Below are 24,831 nucleotides of genomic sequence, written 5' to 3'. Positions count from 1 at the left end.
TTTAAAGCATATTTCACTTAAAAATTAGAACCAAAAAATCAGATATATTTTAGTGCTAATCAATTCTAAGATTATCAAATAAATTTTCTTTGTAAAATCCAAATGTGGTTCAATCAGCTTTCAACTGAAAATACAAGAAGGTTTTTTCTTTCTCATAACCCTTAAAGATGAATGAAATAATTTTTTTAAAAGTCCTTTGTATTTGCACAAATTGAAGTTTTAAATTATGAAGCAGTTGATGATAAGAAATGGCAAAAAAAAAAAGATAAACATATGGGCATTTTTTCGGGAAAATTACACATTGAATTTTATTGCAGTTTTCTGTAACAGTATGGCAGTTTAGGGAAGAATTTTAATAACTTGAATAAACTAAACTATGTTTGTTTTCTGTGTACAAGTATAAGATTAGGTGTTTCTGTATGAAGTGTTCTGTATAATGAGCCATGCTAACTTGTATTTTAGTTCTAACTCTTCTCTCAAGAACATCTCCTTATGTAAAGAATTAAACTGTATCTATTTGCATCAGCTCTTGTGTGCTGTCATTGGCACTTTTGTTGTCGAGAAGAGGGGCTTTAGCTTTTTTGTACAGCTGCATTTTTGTGATCCTCAGCCTTCTGAGGATCATGGGTGCATAAAAGCATGGACTTAGCAAGCCAGCCCCAGCGTGGACAGACAGACGTAGGAAATTATCACAGTGTTTAAATAAAACCATTTTATCATGAGTTGCAGTGCCACAGGAGCTAAACAGTCACTTATCCTCTTGCAGCCAAAGGGTGATAATCCCTTTTAAAGGGGCAGTAAAGTCCTGCACTTAAGGAGCAGCTATGAGCAGCTCCAGTCAACTGCCTGAAGGCTTTAGTCTGCATCACTGCCTTAAACCCAGTGATGTGAAATTATGCATAGAACCTTCAGCTTGCTCACACTTTTCCTAAATCAGGTAGTTCTAAAATGTAGACTTTTATTTTTTAAAGGATGTTCTGCTGCTGGGTGCAGTTGGGGCCTATGACTGGAGTGGAACAGTAGTTCAGGAGTCTTCAGACAGAGCCACCACTTTTCCAAGCCATGTGTTTGAGAAGATTCTACAGGACAGAAATCATAGCTCATATCTAGGTAAGGGGCTGAAATACAAATCTGGAAATGTATGAAACCTTGATTAAGATATTGAAGAAGTTGGAAAGTTCTCCCCTAGCCAGATTTGTGTTAAGAAATTATTTGAGAATGTGAAAAGAATTTTTCGTCAAAAGTCAATAGTTCATTGAATAAAAACTTGATTTTTAAAAAAATTTCTAATAATATCAAAGTGGTAAGCTGAAAAAAAAATCAGTCTTTGTCACTGGTGGGGTTTAACCCCAGCTGGCAGCTAAGCAGTCCTCTTAAGGGGAGTGAGTGTCAATGCATGAGTGTCCAAAGAGTCAAAGTGTGTGAACTCCTGGGCTGAGATACAGACAGAGAAAGTGAAAGTGAAGCATGCAAGCCGAGCAAATCAAGGGATTTATTCATCCCTTTCCACGGGCAGATAGGTGTGTTCAGCCATCCCCAGGACAGCAGGGCTCTAACACACCCAAGTGTGACTTGGGAAGACAAACGCCATCATTCTGAACGTCCCCTCCTTCCTCCTGCAGCTTTATAGGTGAGCATGCCACCCTGTGGAAGGGACACCCCTGTAGTCACTGGTGGGCAGCTGCCCTGGTGTGTCCCCTCCCGACTCCCTGTGACCCCTCCCAGCCTCCTGCCTGGTGGGACACAGTGAGGAGCAGAAAAGGCCTTGACACTGTGTGAGCGCTGCTCAGTAGTAACTAAAACATCCCTGTGTTATCAACACTGTTTCCAGCATAAATCCAAATCACAGCTCCACACCAGCTGCAGGGAAGAAAATTAACTGTATTCCAGCCAAAACCAGCAGTCACAGAGACATAATAAATCATGGGATTTGAAAAGGCTGCTTAGTGAATCATACTGATCATTATGAGTTGCTTCTGTTACAGTATTTGAGTGTTCTTCCCCAGTTCATGTGGATGAGAAGCTGATTGACTTTCTTTTGTTTCATATGTGCTTGCTGTTTTCTTGGCTTTTTCCAGTTCAGTTTAGAGATTTTGAATATTACTGCCACTTAATAGAGATTCTACTTATAATCTCCATATGTATTTTTGACATGCTTTTGTGACCCAATAAAGACAGTCTGTATTCTCAGCTCATTGAACTGCTTTTGTAAACCTTCAATGTGCCTGCTCTGCTCTTTCATCCCTGAATAATGCTACTACATTAAGCATCTATGACTTTCTTAAAGGTATTAATAATATGCTCTCTTTGCAACTAGCATTCTTTTTTCCCCCTATGGCTCAACATTACTTGCATCCAACAAAATGAATAAATCTAAATCCAAGCAAATGAGCAGTAGTTCTTTTGCATGTATGAGCTCTTCAGACTTTCTCTTACTTCATTTTCTTAATAATTTTTAAAACTTCAGGTAATTTTCTTTCTCTTCAAGGCAGTTTCAGTGTATTAACTTTAATGTTGTTGCCTTTTCTGTCCCTTTATTTCCCTTCCACTTTCTGTCCTCTGGTAGGAGCTCTCCATACCAGCTCTCTCTCACCAGCTTGGGAGTGCATAAGTTAAAGAGCTGCAAGAGCATCACAGCCTGCTCAGCTGTTCTGCCACCCTGCTCTGCGTGGCACCCACTCACTTCAAATTATTGTATTCTGTGTTGATTAGGAAGGTGTGTACTTAGCTTGCAATACAAAACCTCATTTTGTTGCTCATTGAACTTCAGTCACAAAAGTTGTTCTCATCCTATGTCTGAACAAAAGATCTGAATTAGACTGGTGTGATGTAAAGACCAAGGCATACTCCTTTTAGACTGTTCTCCTCATATTGTTCTGCAGCTTGCTAAAGATCTGCATATTCTGTCCCATCACTGGCATTTTCTTATTGAGTTTAACTATAGACTTTATAAAGGATGACTTTGTTTTCTTTGCTTAAAATAAATTTGCTGGAACTAAACCACAGAAATCTAAAGTATGTACTAATGCTAGATTTATACTGCTAATACATGTTTACATTTTTACAGGTATTAAATGATGTTTCCTGAAAGCAAATAAATGCTAGAATAATCGTGATGGGGATTAAAATATTCAGAGAAGTTCAATCAACTCTTCAGCTGACAAGCTGTTAATGTAGCCTCTTCTATTCCGAGAAACCACTGGTCTGTGGTTTAGTGGGCTGTGGGAAAATGCACTGCAAACTTTGCAGAAGCTAGGTGTTCCTCCCTAGTTTGAAGACTGGTTCAAACGTTCATCTCATATTTCTCTTTATTTCTTCTTTCCAAGGATACTCTCTGCACGTTTTTTTCCTGTCTCCTTCACAAGCATGACATTTTTGTGGTCTACATTTTACTGAATAGGCAAAGCTATTGTGTTATTCTGTAAACCTGCTTCAACTTGATCTGTGTGTCATTGCTCTCTCCAGGACAATATTGCAAATTTTATGCATATGTGACAGCATAACTTCCCATCTGGAATCGTCACTCTGCACAGTTAACATACTGGATTGACTCCTCCTCTGTGCTTTTATGGATTACCAACTGATAAATTGTAGTTAAAGATCTCTCACACATGTTAAATGTTTACTTTTATACCCAGGTTATTCTGTGGCTGTTCTCTCAACTGCGAGCTCTGTCTATTTTGTTGCTGGCGCACCAAGATCCAACTACACTGGCAGAGTGGTGGTTTATAATGTTGACAGTGATGGTAATGTTGCAATTGTGCAGTCACAGAGAGGCGAGCAGGCAAGTATATTTTGGTCATGAATACAGACTTTCAGGAATCTTTTTTTATTGACCCAGCAGTAAATTGCAATTTGTTTGGAAAATTCCTCTTTGTCTCAGAGCATTTAGAATCCACTTGAACTTTTCTCTGCCACTAGTCAATTTCAGTGAGGTTAGCTGGTACTCTAAAACAGTGTTTTAGGAAGTCATCCAATTAGTGGCAAAAGATAATATACAAATCTAACTAATGTATTCTTCTGTCAACAATTCAAATCAGAAGACAGTAAACTCTGCTCTGCCTAAGAAGTTTTGAAGTATATGACATCAGAAGATAGGTATGGAAGCTCAATCTCTTTTTCTCTGTTTGGAAAAGAGGAATAGTTTTAGGTGGTTTTGGTATCATCAGTAAGACAAATCTGAGAGTAGATCAGAGGCTGGGTAGTTTCATGTGCAGTTATAAAAATATATACCTCGCATATCTTACTTTCTGTTGGCATTTGTATTGCTGAGCAGCAGCTATGGGACAGAAATAGTTAAATATGTATAACGATATGATTCTTTCAACAATGGAGCATGCTGCAGAGAATTTAATAAATCAACATTCAGTAGCATTGGAGTATTACTGGATGTAAGTTTTCTAAATCAGGTGCTAAAACATGATTTACAAAAACCATATACAGCGACAGCCCATTTGCTTCTGATTTCAGATTGGCTCCTACTTTGGCAGTGTGGTGTGTTCAGTGGATGTTGACAGGGATTCTGTAACAGACGTGCTGCTTGTGGGTGCACCAATGTTTATGAATGATCTGAAGAAGGAAGAAGGGAGAGTGTACATGTTTTCCATCACAAAGGTAAAAATGGCTCAAACCTGCTTTGCTTAGGGCTACTTTCTTTCAAATCAGATTGGCCACATGGATGCTAAAAGGCCTTTGGCCTCCCCAGATCCTCAAAGTCACTAGTTAGTGAATCTTTTCAAAGTGTTTGAAATATTTCAAGTGACTTTTTTTTTTTTTTTTGACAAGAAACTGAGCACGTGCTTATCCTGGGATGTGGCATAAGGGCAGGGATGCATGGTACCAAGCCTTCCTGATTTGAGGGATGTGTGTGGAGGCTTTTCCAATGCTGCCTTACATGTTCTTCTTTTCAGGAGCAGCTGCAAACTTGCCCCAGAACAGCTTGTGCATTTAACCTGGGAATTAGGCAGCTGGAACAGACCAAACTGGAGCCAATGAGCAAGGCAGTAGCTAAGCACTGTTAGTGGTCAGGGGATTGGTGCTCTCCATGTCTCCCTGGTCCTGGTGTCAGGCAATGTGCTTCATGCTAATAAAGCATGGGTTGGCTGTATCTCTAAAAAACCTAGCTCAAGGCTTTTGCTAAGTAATTTGCCATTTGTTTTTGGTGATTGTATTCAATGCCTGACAGTATTCCCCAAGCAGTTCTAAGAAATGCTCTTCTACCAGCTTTCTGCATTGTTTCATAGACTCTAACACTGGATGGTTACCATAACTCTTGTTGTCCCCTCTGTTCAGTAAAGCTTAGTTACATGTCTGATGCTTGCCTGACAGTGCTTTTTATTCAGACCCATAGTAGGTGTTTTCAGAATATATGTATTAACCTTACTGAGCCCTCTGGCATTTTTGAACAGTCTTTCATTCACTGGATGTCTGCAAAGTAAATTAATATCTGACATCCATCAGAGAGAACAGAAAATGGTCTCTTTACTAGGTAAATTGCAATCAAATAAATAGAGAGGAGGAACCATGCTCCTCAGCAGGACTTCAGTCAGAGTGTCCTAGGAAACTAACCTAAAACAATTTCAACGTAGATGGAGGAGCTGAAAGTTGGCAGCTGACATTGAACTTTTTGCCTGTGGTATCAGACATGAGATATGAAAGAAAAATTAAAGTTTTTTTCCTTTGTTTTTGAAAACCAAATAAATTGGAAGACTATCTTACAGTTTTTAGTTGTTGTCAAATGTTGGGTTTAAATTTTAAGAACAATGAAAGGTACTTTTAATGTTTTTTAAAAATAATCTGGATTTGTGCAAGTTGTCCCCATTGCGCAAGTAATACTTTTCTAGTCATTTTTAATAAATAACTTGCCTGTTATTTCTAAAATTTTAAGCACAGGATGGTAACTGAAGTTAAAGGTGAGAATGCTGTTTGCCAGAGTTGCTTTTAATCTAGTGTAAATGGGATTATTTAACTATGAAGATCTGCAATCTTTCTTTTTTCATTGGCATTGGAGAGGTCAGGAGTTTACCATTTGGACACATGTTTTTTGCATTAGTTTAGTAAGGAAATTCCATTTCTGTTTCAAAGAATTATGTCCAGTTACATAATTTCCATTCCCTCTGCATAAAAACCAGTAATCCAAAACTGGAAACTGTATTTTTCAATGTATTGTGAAACTTCAGAACAGTCAGATGAGGACAGAGAGGGCATTTAAGCTTCATACATATGGTTATATTTGCTGTTAGTGCTTTGCATAGCATGCTTTGATTTTGCTGTGTAATTCTTGCCAAGACTTTGAGACATAATGCAAACTGAATGGGCAATACAATGGGGAAGGAATTCAGTGTTGAGCTATCTGAGGGGAATGTACTGGAAAACAGAAACAAAAAACAATGCACATAGATACTGCTCCTAGGTCTAATATGCTGCAATGATAGCTGTGTTTCTGCTTTTTCTTATTTTTCAATTTTTAAAGAGAATCTTGGATCAACAAGAACTCTTGGAAGGTCCACAGGGGTCAGAAAATGCACGCTTTGGATCAGCAATTGCAGCCCTTGCAGACATTGATTTGGATGGTTCTAATGATGTTGTAATAGGTGCACCACTGGAAAATGAAAACTCGGGAGCAATTTACATCTATAATGGATTTCAAAAGACTATACGTACCAAATATTCTCAGGTATTTACTGTATAGCTGTATTGTGTAATGATGTACTTGTGCCTTTAAATCTACTAGAGGAAAACAGAAGGTTTTCTGTGCTTTAGTTGGCTACTGTTTCAACCACTTAAAGGAATACTGTTATTCTCATGGTTTATTTCACATTTTGTGCCTCTCCTCCTTTCAGTTGTCAACATATTGAGGCTGATGTTGTGGTGCTTATAAATGAACCATATAGAGGAAAAGTTTGGGCAAGGTGCTCATTCTGAGCCATTTTTGATGCCTGAGTGTGAAGTCAACTACTATCCTAAAACTGACACCCATTATTTTCAGGTTTTTAGTGTTTATGTACAGCAATGAAGATTAGATAAATCTCAGCTCTGCAAATTACAAATGCATAGTATTAAAGGTCTTTCACTGGTCTTCATGTATGCTATAGTGGAAATCTTATTGTCACTTTCAATGCAGATTTTCTGGTTGCAGCAAGTATTTGTTAGAACTCCTATTAAGCTTCATATTCTTTGAGTTGCTCAATGTGAGATGGAAAAAGTTTCCAGCTGTATCTGGCATACAGCAGTCAGTTAGTTGATCTGCTCCCAAGACAGAAAAATCTAGTCCTTTGTCTGCTCCAATAGAGGAGAAAGAAGTGCTACAAAAGCATCTGAGAAACACCCACAAATGCAATTTGTTTAAACAATACATTGCATATACAGGGAGTATCAGTGAAAATCTATTAATCAGGCTACTATCTATGGACTTACGCATGCTTTGGCAAACTCAGTAACCAAACTCTCTTTCCCAGAAAATCTTAGGATCGGATTCTGCTTTTGGACAAAAGCTCCAATTCTTTGGAAGATCAGTAGATGGCCATAGAGACTTAGATGACGATGGCATTACTGACGTATCAGTTGGTGCTGATGGAAATGTGGTTGTGCTATGGTTAGTATACTCTTTCTTAGAGAGGAAGCAGTTAGTGCTTCAGATGCAGCAGTTGAACATGCAGTTAATTCAACAGGAAAAATAAGGAAATTTAAAAAGCTCTTTTGTTCTATGTGTTCAGTGCTAACACACTTACTGCCTCATCACTGCTATCAAAACTAGCTAAAAAATGACTAAATCTCTTTTAGGCATTTATCATTAAACCAGTGAAAGCCAAGGCAGCACACAGGGCAGAGCCAGGGCATGTGGGAGGAAGCCAGGTGGCAGAGCCTGCTGGGAGGGGCCTGGCCAGGAACGAGAAGGCCAGGAGACGTCTTCATGCTACTGCTGTGCAGACACATGGTCCAGAGGGAAGGGACAGCAGCAGGGAGTGGGGCTTGATGGAGGGTGTTTGTAACAGCAGGCTGTGTACCTCAGTAGCCAGAGTATAATTTTGATAGCTGAGCCTGAGACAGATGAAACCACGTCTCACACAACCTGCGTGACCTTTACTGGCTGATAGGCTGGTATGGGGGCAGCGTGGTCCTGCAGGGTAAGGACAGAGAGCAGTAATAGAGAGTTGACAACTAGTCCTGGCAAGAAACACATTTGTAATGGCCCATTGCTTTTGGCACAGGAGTCAGAGTACTTTCACAAAATTTAAAAAGGTTTCACAGAAGCCAAATCATCTGCTTAAGTAGGCTGTGATTTCCCCTCTTTCCTTGAGGAGCTAAATTCAAATGCTGTTTCCTTTCCTATCTGTTGCCTGTCTTCATGCCTGAGGCTCCCCATTGTAAGAAAAATATCAGTGAATTGCTACTTCTTTCATAATGAAACAAGATAATTAAAAATGAATGGTCAGTTTGGACCTTTGACTGCTGCTGCTGCTGGGAATTTCATTAAAGAAAACTATGCTCCTTGAAGTACCAGCCCTTATTTAGATTTGATTAATGAAGATGCTTATTCTTCTTTCACTCTGACATTTGGGCTGATTAATGCATTTCATTTTGATTAAAGTGTTTGTTTTTACATGTAGGGTTCCTCTGAAACTCTTCTTCAAAATCTTGATTAATTACATTTAAAGTTGTTTTTTAAAAAAATTAGATTATTAAATAAAATGAAGAATTATCCATCCTCACCTTCCCAGAAGAGCTCTAAAGGGAGCAGAAGGTTACTCTTTTAGAAAATAGTTTGAGAGCTTCATTCTCTGATACCTTGAGGGATTGATTAGAGCATAGGCTGAAGTCATCAAGTAGCCACTAACATGAAAATACATACTGTTATTGCTGTAAGCAATTATATCAACAAATTCATGTATACCTAAGGAAAAATAATTTTACCAGTGCCATTAAAATAAGTTTACATTGGGAACCCCAAAAAATCAATACTAACATTTACAGATAGTATTAGATAACAACTTTTGTGTTACCAATTGTGCTTCAAAACCCCATGTAACTTTTAAAATATATTTTTCAGGTCAAAAGGCATTGCAAATGTGTCCATAACTGCTTCATTTAAACCTGAGAAAATCAGTCTGCTGAACAAGAATACAGATATAACTGTCAAAATATGTTTTCAGGCTTCATTTAGACCTGCTAAGAAAAATAATCAAGTGGGTAAGAGTATTTCAATGATTTTCTTGTATTAATTTCTGCAAAAGTCCATTATTTAAATGAGTAATGGAAAGTCTAAATATGTGTTAGATTAAATGTCAAGAATCACAAAATCAATGTATAACTTAAGTGCTTGAGAAAGTGTCCTAATTCATCACAGGCTCCATACTCTTTGAAAAGTGGGGAATTAACAGTATAGAGGACAGCTGTGTCCTTGTTGTTCAACACTCCCCAGAAATGTAATTCATGAGGAGCTAGGTTCATCCAGCCTTCTGTTTTCAACAACAGACTGCATACTTTTCCTCTTCAGAAAAAGAAAATTAAATGTTTTTCATAGGGTCAGAGCAGTTTTTAGTGGGAGGAAGTTCTTCTTTTCAGAGCACAATGAATATTTCTGTGACCATCAGTGGGGTCCCATGAAGTTTTTAAGTTCAGTCTCACAGACAACACGAGTTGGACTGTTTCAGTGCTACATAAAGTGCCTTTACGAGCTCATGATTTTAAGCTATAAAATAACAATGAACTTTCACAACAGAATAGTCATAAAACAAAGAGGAGGTGGCAGAAATTATTATGTGATTGAAGAGAAGATGCAGATTGTTTAAAGTTACCTCTGAGTTCAGTGATATTGTTGCAAGGCCCCTTTACCTAGAGTAACCCTGGCCCTGCTGACTGGCTTCTTGCCTGAGCTGCAGGCTCAGACATCTGCAGTGGAGGCTGGATTGATTGCCATTTGATGTGCCCCTTGCAGATCAGGACCTAAACCTGTCTGACTACTTTGGAAAACACAAGAGAAAGTATTTTCATTTTGAAACTGCTCTGTGTTTAGCTATGAAAAACATGAAATACTTAGTGTGGTTGGGAAAGCCTGGTCCCTGTAATATTGAGCATAGTAATGAGATCACGGGCAACCATGATCAGTCAAAAATGTTCTGCTATTCTTCTTGTAGCTATAAAGTACAATGCAACATTGGATGCAGATCTCCAGTCCTCCAGAGTGACTTCTAGAGCATTTTTCAAAGAAAATAATGAAAGGTACATGCAGAGGGATCTTGTGGTGCATCATGAAGAGAATTGTGTTCATGATGTCTTCAGTGTACAAGTAAGTGCAGTTGCAAGTATTCTTGCATAACAAAAGATCAGAGGAAAGCATGGATTAATTTTTTGTCTGTAATGTGAATTTCATGCATGGTGGACTGAATTATTTATGTTTCCCAAATCCGCCCAGCTGAAAAATACTTAATAAGATTATGATTTCATAGAAACTAAGAACTGTCACATTCAGTACAGATTTTTAGGATAGGAAAGACGGTTCTTAATTGTGTTATTCAGCTTTGGTGTAATATGGAGCCCATGGTCTATAGTTTAAATAGATTTTAATTTCCCTCTGAGTAGACTGTTTTGTAAGAACTAAAACATACATGCAGATGTTTTCTTCAAACTAACATTCAGGCAGAATTTGCATGCATCCTAAACCCTTGTACACACCAAGGAATTAAATAAAAATAAGCAGGTCTCCATTTTTCTCCAGAACCAAAGACTGAACAGAGACCTAAGACTTGTCTTAAGCTCTGTTGCATGATGCTAGGTCAGGTACAGGACTTCTGTCCCTGCTCTGGTTTGCAGTGACCTATTGATCACATTTAGTGCCTTGTGGAGCAGTGAGCCACAGGGCTAGAAGATGATTCATCCAGGACTGAAAAAAGAGGAAACATGGCATTTACTGTGTTTTAGTGTCACTCAGGCCCAGATGCTCTTTGTGATGGTAAGGCAGAGTGGAATAGGAATTTGACTTCTGCAGCTAGATGAGAATGAAAGCTACCTGGTGATGGCGTTGAGGACCACCTCCTACAGCTGCAGACAGTCTGCATGTTCCGTAGCCATAGTAGTTACTGTGATGTGCACAGTCTCCAGGAATCCTAGAAAAATCAGTTTTATCATGGAAATCGCACTGAAAACTGTTAATCTAGAGGAGCCCACACTGGTCAGTCATGGAAATCACACTGAAAACTGTTAATCTAGAGGAGACCACACTGGTCAATCTCACAAAATTATTTTCTTTAAGAAATTAAGTTTTGAACTGTTGTTTCTCCTTGTTTAGAGCAAAGTATTATTTTACTGCGCATTCTCAATTCACAATAGAAATTGCCAATTTTACCCTGTTTTCTGTGCTGGCAGCGATCACCTGAACCATGTGTGTTTTACAGGAGCCTTCAGATGCCGTGAATTCACTTGGTTTGCGTATTGACATTGGCCTGGCAAATCCTGGCTCCAGCCCTGTCCTGGACATATCTTCTCCAGCATCTGTGGCCTATAGCGTAAGTATGCAGATTTACTATTCAGGAATGCATGGCCCTACACATCCATAACGAGAGGCCCCCACAAACACCGAAGAGGTGCATGCAAGTGAAAACTGGTGCTCTGTGTAAGTCACATGGAGGGATGTCCCTAGTTCCTTTCATACCTTTGCCTGTATTACATGAGCTTGCTCACACACACATCAGCCACCGTAGCACATAACAATCATGTCAGTTCAACCATATCACTGTTGATGTGAAATTCTAGTTGATGGCAAAGATTAATTCTTTCAGTTTATTCTACAGTAAAAAGGGACACAGAAGAGAGATGGAATGAATATGACTACATCACCTTTATTGTCATTGAAGACTAACCTGTCTGTACCATTACTGGATCAGTTGACATGTAGCAACACATTGTTCAGTTCACTCATTCACTTGTCAGGATTTTTAATGTCCTTCAGAGGGATTTTCTTATCTGCAAACCAAGAATGTGCTTCATCTTGAAGGTGCTTGCACTCTAGTGTCTCCAGATCATGTTAAAAGTTGAGCCCTGTCATTCAGGAAATGTTTTTGTTTTTCCTAGATTCCTTTTATTAAAGACTGTGGTGAAGATGAACTTTGTATTTGTGATCTGGTTCTGAATGTTCAGCAGAAGGCAGATGACAGGTAAGAGCTGAATCAGTGGAACTGTTAAGGTCCAGTGTTTTCAACAGTTGGTTCATCTGTAGGCTTTGGATTAATTTCTAGAGGAGAAAGCCTTTCCAGTTCAACACCTACTTAGAAACAGCATGGATAAAAAAAGAAATGGCATTTTAATCTAAATTTAATCAAGGAAAAAGAGGTAGGATAGGGACACAAACACAGAAGTAGGACTCCTGTCAGCTTAGACAAACCCAAGTTTTGGTACCTTAGAGATGAGGACACAGTATTTGGACAAATTGTGTCTGACTGGCTGCTGTTGGGAAAGGGAGCACAATGAGAGAGCAGCTGCAGCAGCTGTCTTCATCTTCGGTTGTCTACAGGGAGCAGTGAGGATCCTGCAGTAGCTGTGCCAGTGGGGAGTTGTGGTCAGCTATCTGGGCTGCACGCATTCTAAGTCCATGTCAGATGTATATGTGTATATATGCATCACAGAGATAAAGCTGCCCATGTGTGCTGCCCACTCTGTCCACCTTCCCACCAGGGCTGACCCCTTGAAAATTCAGCAGTCCCTCTGACAACACATAATCAAAGTCCCGCACTTTTGGAATACAATAATTCTATCTGGTTTTAGGAAACACCTTCACAGAATTTCTTATGCCAAAGGGTTTAGAAAGCAGAGCGTTTAAGTGTGTACAATGTAGGAAATGTCTTGCTGTGTTTGTTATTTGTTGTTGGCTTCAGGCAACACATTTTCCTGATCCACAGCTGTTCTAGTACCTCTATTTACAACAATGGACTCTATTTTCCAACAGCAAACAACAGTTTATTGTCAGCAGCAAAAACAGAAGACTAACATTCAACGTGAAATTGAGAAATAAAAAGGAAAATGCATATAACACCAGAATACAGGCTACATTTTCAGACAACTTGTTTTTTGCTTCATCTTCTTTACCGGTGCGTGGTTCCCAACTTCTCAGTTTCTGTTATTGCCCCTGATTTTTGAGGTTCTCAGACTAATTTTCATTTTTCCTTTTTAGCAGTGCCTATTCCAAAAAGAATGTGTGTACAAAACTCTCTCACAATTTGTTTTCTTGGATACCAGAATTATTCCCCCAGCAGATCAGTTTATTTAGGTCAAGGAGAGATATTTCCAACTCAGCAAAAAAGCTGGCAACTTTTCGAGTTTGATCTCACCTCAGACATCTTTTCCTCACTTTAGGCCTTGGCACCCACATCTTCTTAAGTCCCAGCAGCATGCCTGAAGAAGTTGCTGTGCTGCAGGGATTTTGTATTTGATAAATCAGACATGCAGCATTGATGATGAATTCTTAAAGCACAGACTTTGGATCTAGAAATAGTGTTACTGCCAAGGCCATGTGTTCCAGCTAGACAGTTAATCAGATTGACATGATGGCTATACCAAAAACTCTTTTTCCAACAAATTTTATCTTAGAGAAAGCAAAAGAGAGGAAATATGCACACTATTTTGGGGAATGCAGTATACTTATAATTCAAATTGTTGCTCCCAATTCATGAAGTATGAAATGTAGATTTCAGTGCTTGGCTTATATGGTCAGGCTCCTACTGGAGAGGTGCGTGATAATCCTGGGGGTGAAATCCAGAGCAATCCCTGTACTGAAGGGAGAGGAGGAATAGCATTCATTCCTGCCCAAGAGCAGCATTATTCTGAACAATGAATTGGCAAAAGTACTGCACACAGCGCTGGGGGTGCCCCTCTACCTCCCCATCCTGTTGTGCAGCAAGATTGTTCATTTCACTCTTGCCAAAAGACCACACTGGAGCTAGAATTTTCTTTTCCTTTAAAAGCCCTTTTGCGTAGAAGCACTTCAGCCTGCAAGTCAAGTTTGGACCAAAAATGTGCCTGCTTCAAGGCAGGAAGAAAAACATAAACTGAGTATGTATGGGTCTTTTTGGAGGTTTTGTTTTGAGGGTTTGGGGGGTTTTTTGTAGCATAATTCATGAATGGTAAATGTCTAGTAGGAATGTTTTTTACAAAAGACAGTACATTTTAATTAATTCTTCTCCAAGGGTTAATAACGGGCTCTGGTCTGTGAATTTGTCTTTGAATCAAGGATGATGACAAGGCAATATTCTGGAAAGTAGTAAACAAACTCTTATGTATGTCAGATTTTCCTACAGAAAGTTTCATTTCTTCTAGCTCTAAGACTGTGTAAATATGTCTGCAAAAGTTCTGTAAAAATTCTGTGAAAAAAGGACTTACAGAAGTTAGTGGTAGAGCTGACCTGTACTCTCTGGCCTGTATTCCTTCCTCCAAGCTCAACACAAAGTTCTAGTAAGATGACTGCAGCCCACAAGAAATCAAGTGGGAATGGTCCTTGTCCCACCTTCCTTGTGACTTTCTCCTGGCCCTGCCTATGCCCCACCTATCTGCTGCATCTCTAGGATTTACTGCCATAACACCTATTTTCACTCCTCCTTATTATAATACATATGCTGTTGAAGGTCCACACCTCTCTGCCTTATCAAAACCTGACATAAGATGGTGTTTCATCTGTTTTCTCTACAGAGTGATGGGACTGAAGTCTCGTGTCAAACAGGAACAGCACAAAGTACAGTCATTTGCCAAATAAGCTATCCTGTTTTCAGAACAGGACAACAGGTACAGCTAGCATGTTTAAATAACTTTGAATGATACCCAAAACCTTTTCTGCTGCTGTTTTTTTCCTAACTCTGCATTTATTACTGATAAAGGTTTCTTAGATTTTACAACAGAGGCATTAAAATAAGCACACTAGTGCTTAAAATATGTGACTCCCTGTCAGATTAAAGGACAAAGGGCTCTCAAAATTCATTTGTCAGAACCTACAGTTTCCAAATGCTGCTGCAGTTATGTAACTTTTGGAGAATGAAAGCTGTGGGCAGAGAAGCATACAGCATCATGTGCAGGCTGCTAAGAACTGTGCACAATTACCATCAAATGCCTCTGGCATTGTGAACCTGGGGTAACTCCCTCACCTGCTCCATGAATCTCATCTCTCCAAGAAAGCAGTATTGTTTTGGGAGGAGAGAAGCCCACACCGCCCTAAGATGAACATGATGTCCTGTGGCGGAACACATAAAATAATATTGAAAAAATCATATATAGAAAGTTAAGCTTGTTCTGAATATTAATGGAATTGCCCAAAGTGGACCTGCTGGAACAAATGGAAGAAAAGAATGAATACAAAGTTTGTGTCAATGCTAGAGGTTAAATTGTAGGAATTGTGAACACCTTTTGTTGCAGCTTACGGCTAGATGTATACAACTCAAAAATGCAAATAACTCATGTTCATGTAAGAATGCCAACTTGTAGGGGAATGTAAGGACAAATTAATTCTGAGTATTAAGAAATTACTGAAATGTTACACAGAAATCTGTAGAGAATTCAGATACAGAGGGCATTTTTACACACATGAATAATGTCTTTTGGGAAGTTGTACCAACTTGTTTACCATGTGTTCCTTGTCTCTTCCATAGGTATCCTTTGATATTAGCTTTGACTTCAACCTTAAAAATCTTCAGAATGTGGCAGTTCTAAGTTTTCATGCATGGAGGTAAAGTACATAATGGTATGAAAGCAAGTTAGGTATTAAAAGCTTATTTGAACAATATTATTACACCTGACTCAAATGTGTTTTGATGAACAGTGAAAGTAAGGAACAGCAAGACTCGGACAACCAGGTGGCCTTATCAATTCCTTTGCGATATGATGCAGAAATTCACTTCACAAGGTATGCTGATTTATGGAAACAGACATGGTCATTTTGCCAAGCTACTTGAAGTAACAATCTTGAAAGGCCACTAAAATAATAGTGAAGCTTTGCTTTTGTTTTGGAAGACATAAGAAGTTTCTTCTTCACCAGTAGTAGCAGATTTATCCATCCTTCCAACCAAACTTACATGTAAAAAATTAGGAAAATTGTGGACCCTTGTTTACCTCCAAACACTTGTTACAGATGCTCCTGAGAACAGAAGTGATATAAAGGCCAAACAGTGCATGTGGTTTTGGTAACATAAATACTGTATAATAACATTGGGCTTCTTTGCTCAAATGTAATGACATGGGATCAAATCTGGAGTTACAGTGATCAAAACTAAACAAAAGAATATCAAAAGAAAAAATATGCCCCCCTCAGTAAAGGAGGGAAATAAAAAAAGAAAAAAATTATGGACATATCTTCTGAACCTGGAGCAAGAATATAAACTTTTTAGCAGTTTGAGATAATGATTTGAACTAAAACCTGAGGTACACCTGGCAGATTCTCCCTTGCTGCAGCTGCACTGGCACTGGAATCAGACACCCTGTTTTCCCATGCACCCATCCAGATTCTGGCTCAAACCTACCCCCCCTGCCTGGTGCCAGCCCTTTCTTCTCCATGTAGAAGGCAAGTCAGGGCTGTTGTGAGAGATCCTTTACCCTGGGAAGGGAAGAAGAGGCAGCTGAGTAGATCAACAAAAAGCCTTTTACGACCTTTTACCTTCTTATAGTGCTCTTGAAAGTCCTTACCTTGAGCCCTGGAAACACTTGGTGATTTGGGATGTACTCAAACTGTAATTAGTCTGTTACTGTTCCAAAAAAGAATTATTTCAGTTACAGTTTAACTTAGATTGCAACTGAAACAAAAATACATGGGTGTCACTCCTGGATCAAAGTAGGATATTTGAATTTTCTTCAAAGAATAGATTTATTTATCTCTCCCAAATACTGAATTTCTAGGATCAACATAATGCACTTGGTCACCAGTTCTTGGTGAAAAAATGCTTTTGTATTCCAAAGTGTTCAAAAATTAGTAAATATAAATGGATATTAAAAAACCCAGTAGATATTCAGAGAATAACAGAAATTTTAAAAAGAAGGAGCTGCTTCAAAATATACAGCAACTATGGATCCAGGAAATTAATATTCAGAGATCACCATAGCTATATGAACTGCTGGCTGCTGTGTAGAATGAGCTGGAATAGGGACCACCATACAGAAGATTAGCATTATAATCTTCTTTGCAGAAGTAGTTTCATAATATTTGAGGCCGTGCATCATGAATAGGTGCCCCTGTCTTGGAGTCATGCAGAATTTTTGAGATTATTTTAAGTGCAGAAAAACATTTACGTCAGTGGTGCAAGTTCTTTCAGCTCCTTGAGAAAGTTGCATGAGACCTCGCCAGAGCAGTGAGAGAGACTGCAGGAGCATCTGTGCAGAGGGCTAGCTTCTCAGGAAATTCAGATGGTGCAAACTTGAATCAGCGGGTTTAATTAACTGAGAAATATGAACTGAAATGAAATGCTTCAGAAGAAGCGAGGAATGGAGTCTATAAAAGTTATTCAAGGGAAAGCAAGGGTTTAAATTCAGCTGCATCTCCTGAATATGAAAAAATTCAATTTCATATGCACTTCAAGGAATGAAGGAATACCTACTGCCAGAAAATGGTTAGTTATTCTTGGAGATAATAAATTTAAAAGAATTAAATAAAATGCATATTAAGCCATGGCATAACTTCGCTTAGGAAGTATTTACCTGGAATTTGTTCTTTCCTGAGGCAGGTAATGCAGCCAAGAAGTAATCCCTTAAAATTACAAGAGTTGAGAAAAAAGTATTGTTTTGCTGAAGTGAAGTCTTCCTAGGGATAATTTTCTGAGTTTCTGGGAGAAGATGTAGCAATATGTCTTTCCAGAGACTTCTGAAAGGACTAGGAAGCTGATACTCAGCATCTTGGAAGGACTGGTGTCTTCAGCAGTAAGATAGCAGACAATATGTCATGTGTTTTCCTTGGAGTCCTTGTGAGCAAGTCCCTCAAGGAAAGGGCCCATTGGAGAAAGTATGGAGGTTCAAAAAGGGTCCACAGTGCAGTATGGAGGATCACCACTGATGAGGAAGCACATCTGTGAGACTGCACACTCAATAAATTTGGATTGTAGTCACAGATGTTACCCAGATTAAACAGGGAGAGCGGTAAAGATGATAGATTCCCTGTGAAACAAGAAGAGCTAGGAAGAGCTGATGTAGGAGTTGTAATAGCCTCTATTTCTTGTTAACTCACTCACCAGCTTGCTTTTTGACTGCTCAAATTAGTCTTCTAATGAAAGCTAAGATTAAGAGCGGACACAGTTCTGGCACGGATTAGCAGAGGAGCTGCTCACAGGTAGCAGGTAGTGGGTGTGATGCACTGCACAGGGAGGTTTTCCTTGCCTTTCAGTGTGGTTCTGACTAACTGAGCTCCTCAAGCACCCCCAGTTCCTTGCACCATGCCCTTCCATCATGCACCTGCCATTCCATGCTGCAGTGGGCTGAAACCACCCTTCTGTTACTTCGGAAATTCTGAATTTTAAACCCGATAATTGCTAAATAATGTGACCCGAAGAGGACTATGAGGGCCATGTGATATGTACCATCTACACAAGCAGGGTGATACCTGTGCTTCCACACCCAGCCAGTTACAGATGTACCAAGGGAGACAGCCAGGAAGGCCCTTCCTGAGTAAAAAGGTGACTGCAAGGGTGAATGTTGCAGTTTGTGCACAGAGAAGGAGTTTGCAGTATGGCCCTGAAACAATGCAGGGTCTAGAAGCCTGAGAGAGCCTGTATCATGTACAATTCTCTTGTCTTAATTTCACATGTTTGTTCCAGCTCTGGGCTTCAGCCCACCATTTTCTTAAACAACTTTGTAAATTTAAAACAACAATCTAAATGACTGACTTCCCTCTCTGTACTTCTGACCTGTTTCACAAAGACATATCCAGTAACATATGTTTTCAAAGCAGCTGCCCAATTGAAACATATTGTTTTATGGTTGTTAACCAGGCTTGCCAATATCAACTTTTATGAAGTATACTCTGGTCATAACATTCCTTCCACTGTGAATAATTTTGAAGATATTGGCCCCACGTTCAACTTCTCAGTTAAGGTTAGTAAGTCTGTTGTTCTGGTTCAAGAAGTTGCCTTAGCTCCCTCTGTAGCCTGCTCCCAAAAGCTTGTTTAAAAAAACACTCCTACTTTCATTGTCTGATTTTGAAGCTTTTGAATAGGTCAAGTAAGAAAAAAAATATTTGCAAATAGCGTAAGTTCTTGGAGTCTTCATAAGGTTAAGGATGACATTTACACAAGTAGAATGGGGGAGGGATTGGTCCTGCACTGTGTACATATTTAGGAGATGGTTAATGCTTAACTTCAGGCCAGCTTAGACTGTGTTTTCACAGTCTCCTGACAACTTGATAAAGAAAAACAAGTGCTTGCAGGCTTGGACTTTGAAACTTGAAGTTTGTCAAGGGTTAAGGGCTCAAACCTGATGCAAGAACTAAAGCACAGTGCTTATTACATAACACAGAAAAAAACTTAGATCCAAATATGCAACGTGGAAGAAAGTTAAATGATGTTCCATTTCTATTAGTGTAACTGCTACTCCAAAGGACTAAACAGGCCTATTGGCCATGGCAGAATATTTGCTTTTCAAAACATATTTCATGCAGTTAATATGAACTCTGCTAAGAAAACAGACAGGAACCTGGAGCTATACAATATACTTTCTGCTTTACTATTCACAAAATTACTACCCCAGTGTCTTAGTAAAAAAAAAAATTGATGTAAAAGGAGTCCAGTTCTTCCATACTCATCCATTATTTCTAATTTTCTTGCTGTATCAAATAATTTATGCATAGCTACCTGAATTAACTCTTGAGTTTTTTGCTTTGCAGGTAACAACAGGAAGTATTCCAGTAAAGATGGCATCTGTAACAATCAATCTTCCTGAACTGACCAGCAAAGGCAACCCACTCATGTACCTAACTGCAGTCACCACAGATGAGGTACAGAGCTGAATTGTGTTTTGGGGTTTTATCAGTACTATAAACATCAATTATCTCCCCAGTATTATGGCTTAGTTTAAGAGAATCCATGCTCTTTCTCCATGTTCCTTCCTCATAAAGAGGGAACCACAATGCCAACAGTACACTGGGCTACTTCTTGGCAGATGTGGAGTATATGGATCTCTTCAATTAGGCCCTTCTCCAAGTTCCTGAGAAAGTTATTGTAAAAATGAAAATTTTAGATGAGGAAAAGCCCTTCAGGTCAATCTAGGGACCAAAAAAAAAAAAAAGTGTCATAAGATTTACTTCTGACCACAGCCACATACTCTTTGTTTCTTAAAGAATTCAGTGTTCACACTTCAGCCTTTAACAGCCACTGTCTAAGCCCAGAAATGTATATTACTACAATGAGTATAAACTCCCAAGTAGCATGTCATCCTGTCTCATTCCTGTCATCTTTCCTAGGTCAGAGGTGTTACTTGTGATGCTCAGATAAATCCACTGCAGATAGGGAAAAGACCTTATTCTCCATCTTTTATGAAAGAGAACTTCAGAGCTTCCAAAGAACTGGTGAGTAAAACCCAGGGCTGCAGTAAGCAGGACCTTCTGAGCTGAGGGATGCAGAGCTGACCTTCTGAGCCCATTGCTGTACTTGGGAGGAAAGCTGTGATGGGGTGGCATTCCTCATTTACAGAGCAGGAGCTCAGCCTATGGATGTTCTCACAGATACTGCATCTGCTTTAGCACAGCCTGCAAGGATTCATTTGTATGCACAGAACGGCAAAGGCAAGGGCAGAAATTCTGTATGCTGCAAGAATACTTTTCAAAGTGTATTTTTAATGCATGCTATTGCTTCTTCTTGCTTGCTCTTCTTGTTTCCCCTGGAAGAACTGTAAGAACGTGAAGTGCAGTACCATCACATGCAAACTGGAAGACCTTGCACTGAAGGGAGAGTACTTTGTGAACGTGTCCACCCAAATCTGGAATGGAACCTTTGCTGCCGTGAGTATCAGCTGCATCTTTATAGAGGATACAATACTCAAGTATTTTTAAACTACTGATATTTTTCAAAGTCCAGTACAGAGATCTTACTAAGAGAGTACAGAGTACTGTCAGAGTACTCTCAGAGTACTCACTGAGTACAGAGACCTCAGTCTAGAAAGACCTTCCTTTACTTTATATTGGTTTTGTTTTTCCAGATTGAAAACTTGAACCTGAAAGTAGTGAGGCTGCATAACAGAGCTGATAAAACTTAAGTCCAGCACAGACTCTAAGAAAATGCTATGATAATGCAACCTTCACAGCTGAAAAAAAAATGTTTCCTACATCTGTTAGATTCATTCTTAGGGAACTACAGTTTCCACAAAACTCATCATAGGACAGCAGAACACAGTATCATCATAGCCTGTAAAATAATCATGCTTTTTAGCTTTTGAACATCACAGCCTACATCGTGATCATTTTAGATCACATCAAAATACCAAAACCTTGTTAGTGCTGCCAGTTCTATTTGATATAGAGAGAGTGTGGAAAACATCTTTAATTGATTTTTTCTTTTTATTAGAGTAGGTGTCAAAGAAACAGTCCTTGCTTAGAGACCTACAGGATGCTTAAAAAAGCCATCAATTGCCTATTTTCAATCACCCTGTGGCCTCCAGGATATAACTCATCATGAGTTACCAGACTTTTGAAGTTAGACCATATTTGCTTCTTAGCTAGGCAACCAACCAAACTATCTTGGAGTCCTGGGTTTGCCCAACGTGTCAGGAACATGACGCAGTCTCCTTAGTGTGTCTGGTGATTCTTGTGGCAGGTATTGACATTTAACAGCAGGGCTGCTGTCAGCTCCAGCATTCTACTCTTAAAAGGAAAAGGTCAGGTTGATATTGTTAAATGTGTTATGGAAGTGTGCGACGAAAAGCATCTGTCTGTCTTTGGCGTTTGTATTTTTCTCATCAGCTGGGTCAAGACCATTTGTTAGTGCTGTCAGGTACGCAGAAGGTGGAGACCTGAACAAAAGGAAATGTTTACCATCACTGGCTGATGGGAAGGAAAGTTCATATGTCACAGTTCTCCTCGCGTCTCCCATTTTGTAATTTTCTATTTGGTTGTCAAAATTGAGCACAAATAATCTTGCAAGCACTCACTCTATCAGGCACATCATCAGCCTTTTTATTTAGTGGCAATCAGCCATTGTCCGAGAAGGGCATAACAGGCTTGCCAGTACCTGCTAAGAAAAGAAAAGATGTGTTTAGGAATTGAGGTGTTTTGAATAGTGCTCAGGTGTTTTTCTCAACTTTTAGGTGTGCAGGACATACCACCTGGGCAGATGGCCACAGTGCAGGGATGCAATAACTCACATTGCAGAGCCAGTCAGTTTGGTGTGTTGGCCACTGCGGACCCACAGCTGCCCACGGTACCTGGCCCTGCCACAGAGAAATGGTTGAGAAGGCAAAATGGCAGAGCAGGCATTGCCTTTGGGTCAGCTGGAGAGAGTGGTCCTGTGCTCCCATGGACCTGAGGCCATTCCTTGTGGTGCTGTGGAAGAGCAGCAGTGAACTGTCAGCGTCTACACAGCCAGGCACCTCTCCTCCCAGTATATCCAGAGAGGGAAGTGGGATCTGGCACAAGGTCCCTTTTCTAATAGGAATTGGCTTAAGATTTTTTTCATCGTCTCTGTTTAAGCTGAGAGAGCTATGTCAGAATTTGAGACGTGGAGAGGAGCACACAGTGAAAGGAAAAAATAAATGGGGAAAAACAGAAGCATTGGATAGAAGCGAGAGCAGGGGAAGTAAAAGAACATCCAGTTTCCATTTCTTTCAAAGGCCAGAGATATATTCCCATCTGTCTTTTGTTGCTGTCTCCTTTTCTCACTGCTGTTTCCTCCCATCTCTTCCCTGCTAACAGCAGTGACAGCTTTGAAATAACTCTAAAAAGGGTTACATAAATATTTCCTTCTGTATTGCTTGAACTGTACATTAAAGAAAAAGAAAAACCAGTTCCTCAATGTCATTGTTAAGTGAATTACTGATATATTATTACTTTGATTGACATGTTGGCTGGGGAAAAATATTAAAATAATTTTAATTTTCTTAATACTATGATTTTCTTATCTGGCTGTGAAGTCCTCATTTCAAGGACTTGAGACTTCAAGGACTTTTAGAATATCTTCATTTTAATTGAGTTGCCATTAACAGAGCTTTACAGTTGTTTTAATCTTCTCTTTCAGTTAATTTTCCAGACATTACAACTTTCTGCAGAAGCAAAAATTGATACAAATAACCCTGAGTTATTCATCATTGGAGAGAATACCCTAACTGTAAGTGATAGTTCAGTATATTTTTTCAACTTCTCTATCTTTGACTGTATTAAAGTGATAGTATTTCATTTCCAGTGTCCTTTAGGAGTACATAGCAACCTGATTATGCTGAAATTATGTGTCATTTGACTATATATAAGTGCCTAAAGTTATTAAAATGATTTCATTTCAGCCCACTGCTATATAAACCAGACATAGTTAAAACCTGTAGGTCTCAAATAAATTGTAGAACTCTGAGAAAATGTCAGCTAGAAACTTCTGAAATTCAGATAGCTTTCTGTTCATGAAAAGATCAAGATTTGGCTTTCTTGCTTCAATGGAATTAATTTTTATAGATAAATGAGTTCTGGGAAACATGTTCACAAATCTGACTTATAGTCTTACTTCTATAAGAGTATGGTTTGAGGTTTCCGCACAAATGTTTGGCAAAGATCTCCAGAAAATAATCTCCTTTGTAAAGGAATGTGGAATATTTTTAGCATTTGGAATAGCTGTCATATGGACAGTGTGGACACAGCTAATCTCAGGAGAAGTCTCCATACCACTGCTTTATTAGTACTAAATTCTTCTTCCAAGCTTTCTATCTGCTATACACAAACATAAAAAACTCTGGAAGAATATAGTAGTACTATGGTACTGTTGTAATAAAAAAGAGGACACCTTATTGTCTTAGTCTGTCTTGAGAAGAACACCCTTCCATTTGCAGTACTAATTTCAGATTTATTTCTGCAGGACTTAATAGCCTGTTTTATCCATAAAATAACCAAGGCCATTAAAAAGCAAAATGCAAATGAGTAAATGAGTCAAATATCTGTAAGAATGTGCAGCATAGCCCATTCATAGGCAATAGAGAATTCAACTAAATGTGCACAAAAGCAGTTACAGATTGATCTCTCTCATTGTGTGATACAGTCATCATCCAGTACCATTTTTAATAATTGGTTTCTCATGGATCACTCTATTTCTTGTGAAGAACCTCTAAATAAGCCGTTTTGTAATCAGTAAAACCTCCAGTGCCTGAAGAAGAAAGGAAGTGTGTTTTCACAGAAAAATTACATGTCAGTATTTGAAGTGTTCTGAATGCTTCAGTTTGGCATAGTATTATTTCTATTATGAGATGAAGCTCATTACTATACAATGTAAATATTCCAGGTAATTGCACAGACTTTTTAGGTAACTCATAAACCATGTATTAATAAGTATTTTTCCACATTTGAAGCATGGTACTGCCAAATCTACATTACCAGAAGTTCTGTTGGCAACTTCAGGAGAACTAGAATTTAATTATTCAAATGATAGTTGACAAATGAAAGTCAGTTCCTCCCCTAGCCATTGACACATGTGCAGCTGGGACTTCTACACCTTTGAGGCAATAGCTGAACAGACCCTGAAAGTTTTCCACAGGGTTCCTTGGAAACAAAGTGGCTTTTGGTGACTTCCAGCCTGACCTTCACTCAACAACCTATTGCCCTGTGAGAAGTCTAGGTAAATGTGCCTGGTTGGGGAGGTACATTCTCCCTAAAGCAGACAGTTTGACACCTGGAGTCAGTACCCAGCACTGTACTTC

The 24,831-nt window shown here is 39.1% G+C and overlaps 1 protein-coding gene across 1 annotated transcript in view; it reads left to right on the top strand.

Annotated features, from left to right (window-relative positions):
- Window positions 1-24,831, top strand: part of ITGA2 (integrin subunit alpha 2) — a 67,624-nt gene that overhangs the window by 37,207 nt on the left and 5,586 nt on the right. The window contains exons 11-28 of the mRNA XM_059837104.1: window positions 972-1,110; window positions 3,639-3,784; window positions 4,471-4,614; window positions 6,473-6,676; window positions 7,458-7,594; window positions 9,050-9,189; window positions 10,137-10,288; window positions 11,394-11,504; window positions 12,070-12,152; window positions 12,941-13,082; window positions 14,677-14,769; window positions 15,627-15,703; window positions 15,797-15,880; window positions 18,945-19,047; window positions 19,835-19,945; window positions 20,411-20,515; window positions 20,834-20,947; window positions 23,175-23,264. Of these exons, the coding sequence (XP_059693087.1) occupies window positions 972-1,110; window positions 3,639-3,784; window positions 4,471-4,614; window positions 6,473-6,676; window positions 7,458-7,594; window positions 9,050-9,189; window positions 10,137-10,288; window positions 11,394-11,504; window positions 12,070-12,152; window positions 12,941-13,082; window positions 14,677-14,769; window positions 15,627-15,703; window positions 15,797-15,880; window positions 18,945-19,047; window positions 19,835-19,945; window positions 20,411-20,515; window positions 20,834-20,947; window positions 23,175-23,264 (2,175 nt within the window). The remainder of the gene's footprint in view (window positions 1-971; window positions 1,111-3,638; window positions 3,785-4,470; window positions 4,615-6,472; window positions 6,677-7,457; window positions 7,595-9,049; window positions 9,190-10,136; window positions 10,289-11,393; window positions 11,505-12,069; window positions 12,153-12,940; window positions 13,083-14,676; window positions 14,770-15,626; window positions 15,704-15,796; window positions 15,881-18,944; window positions 19,048-19,834; window positions 19,946-20,410; window positions 20,516-20,833; window positions 20,948-23,174; window positions 23,265-24,831) is intronic.

Source organism: Haemorhous mexicanus, chromosome Z, assembly GCF_027477595.1.
Source record: "Haemorhous mexicanus isolate bHaeMex1 chromosome Z, bHaeMex1.pri, whole genome shotgun sequence".
NCBI lineage: Eukaryota > Metazoa > Chordata > Aves > Passeriformes > Fringillidae > Haemorhous > Haemorhous mexicanus.
Note: the sequence above shows the minus strand (reverse complement) of the source record. Positions and strands in the feature narration are given on the sequence as shown.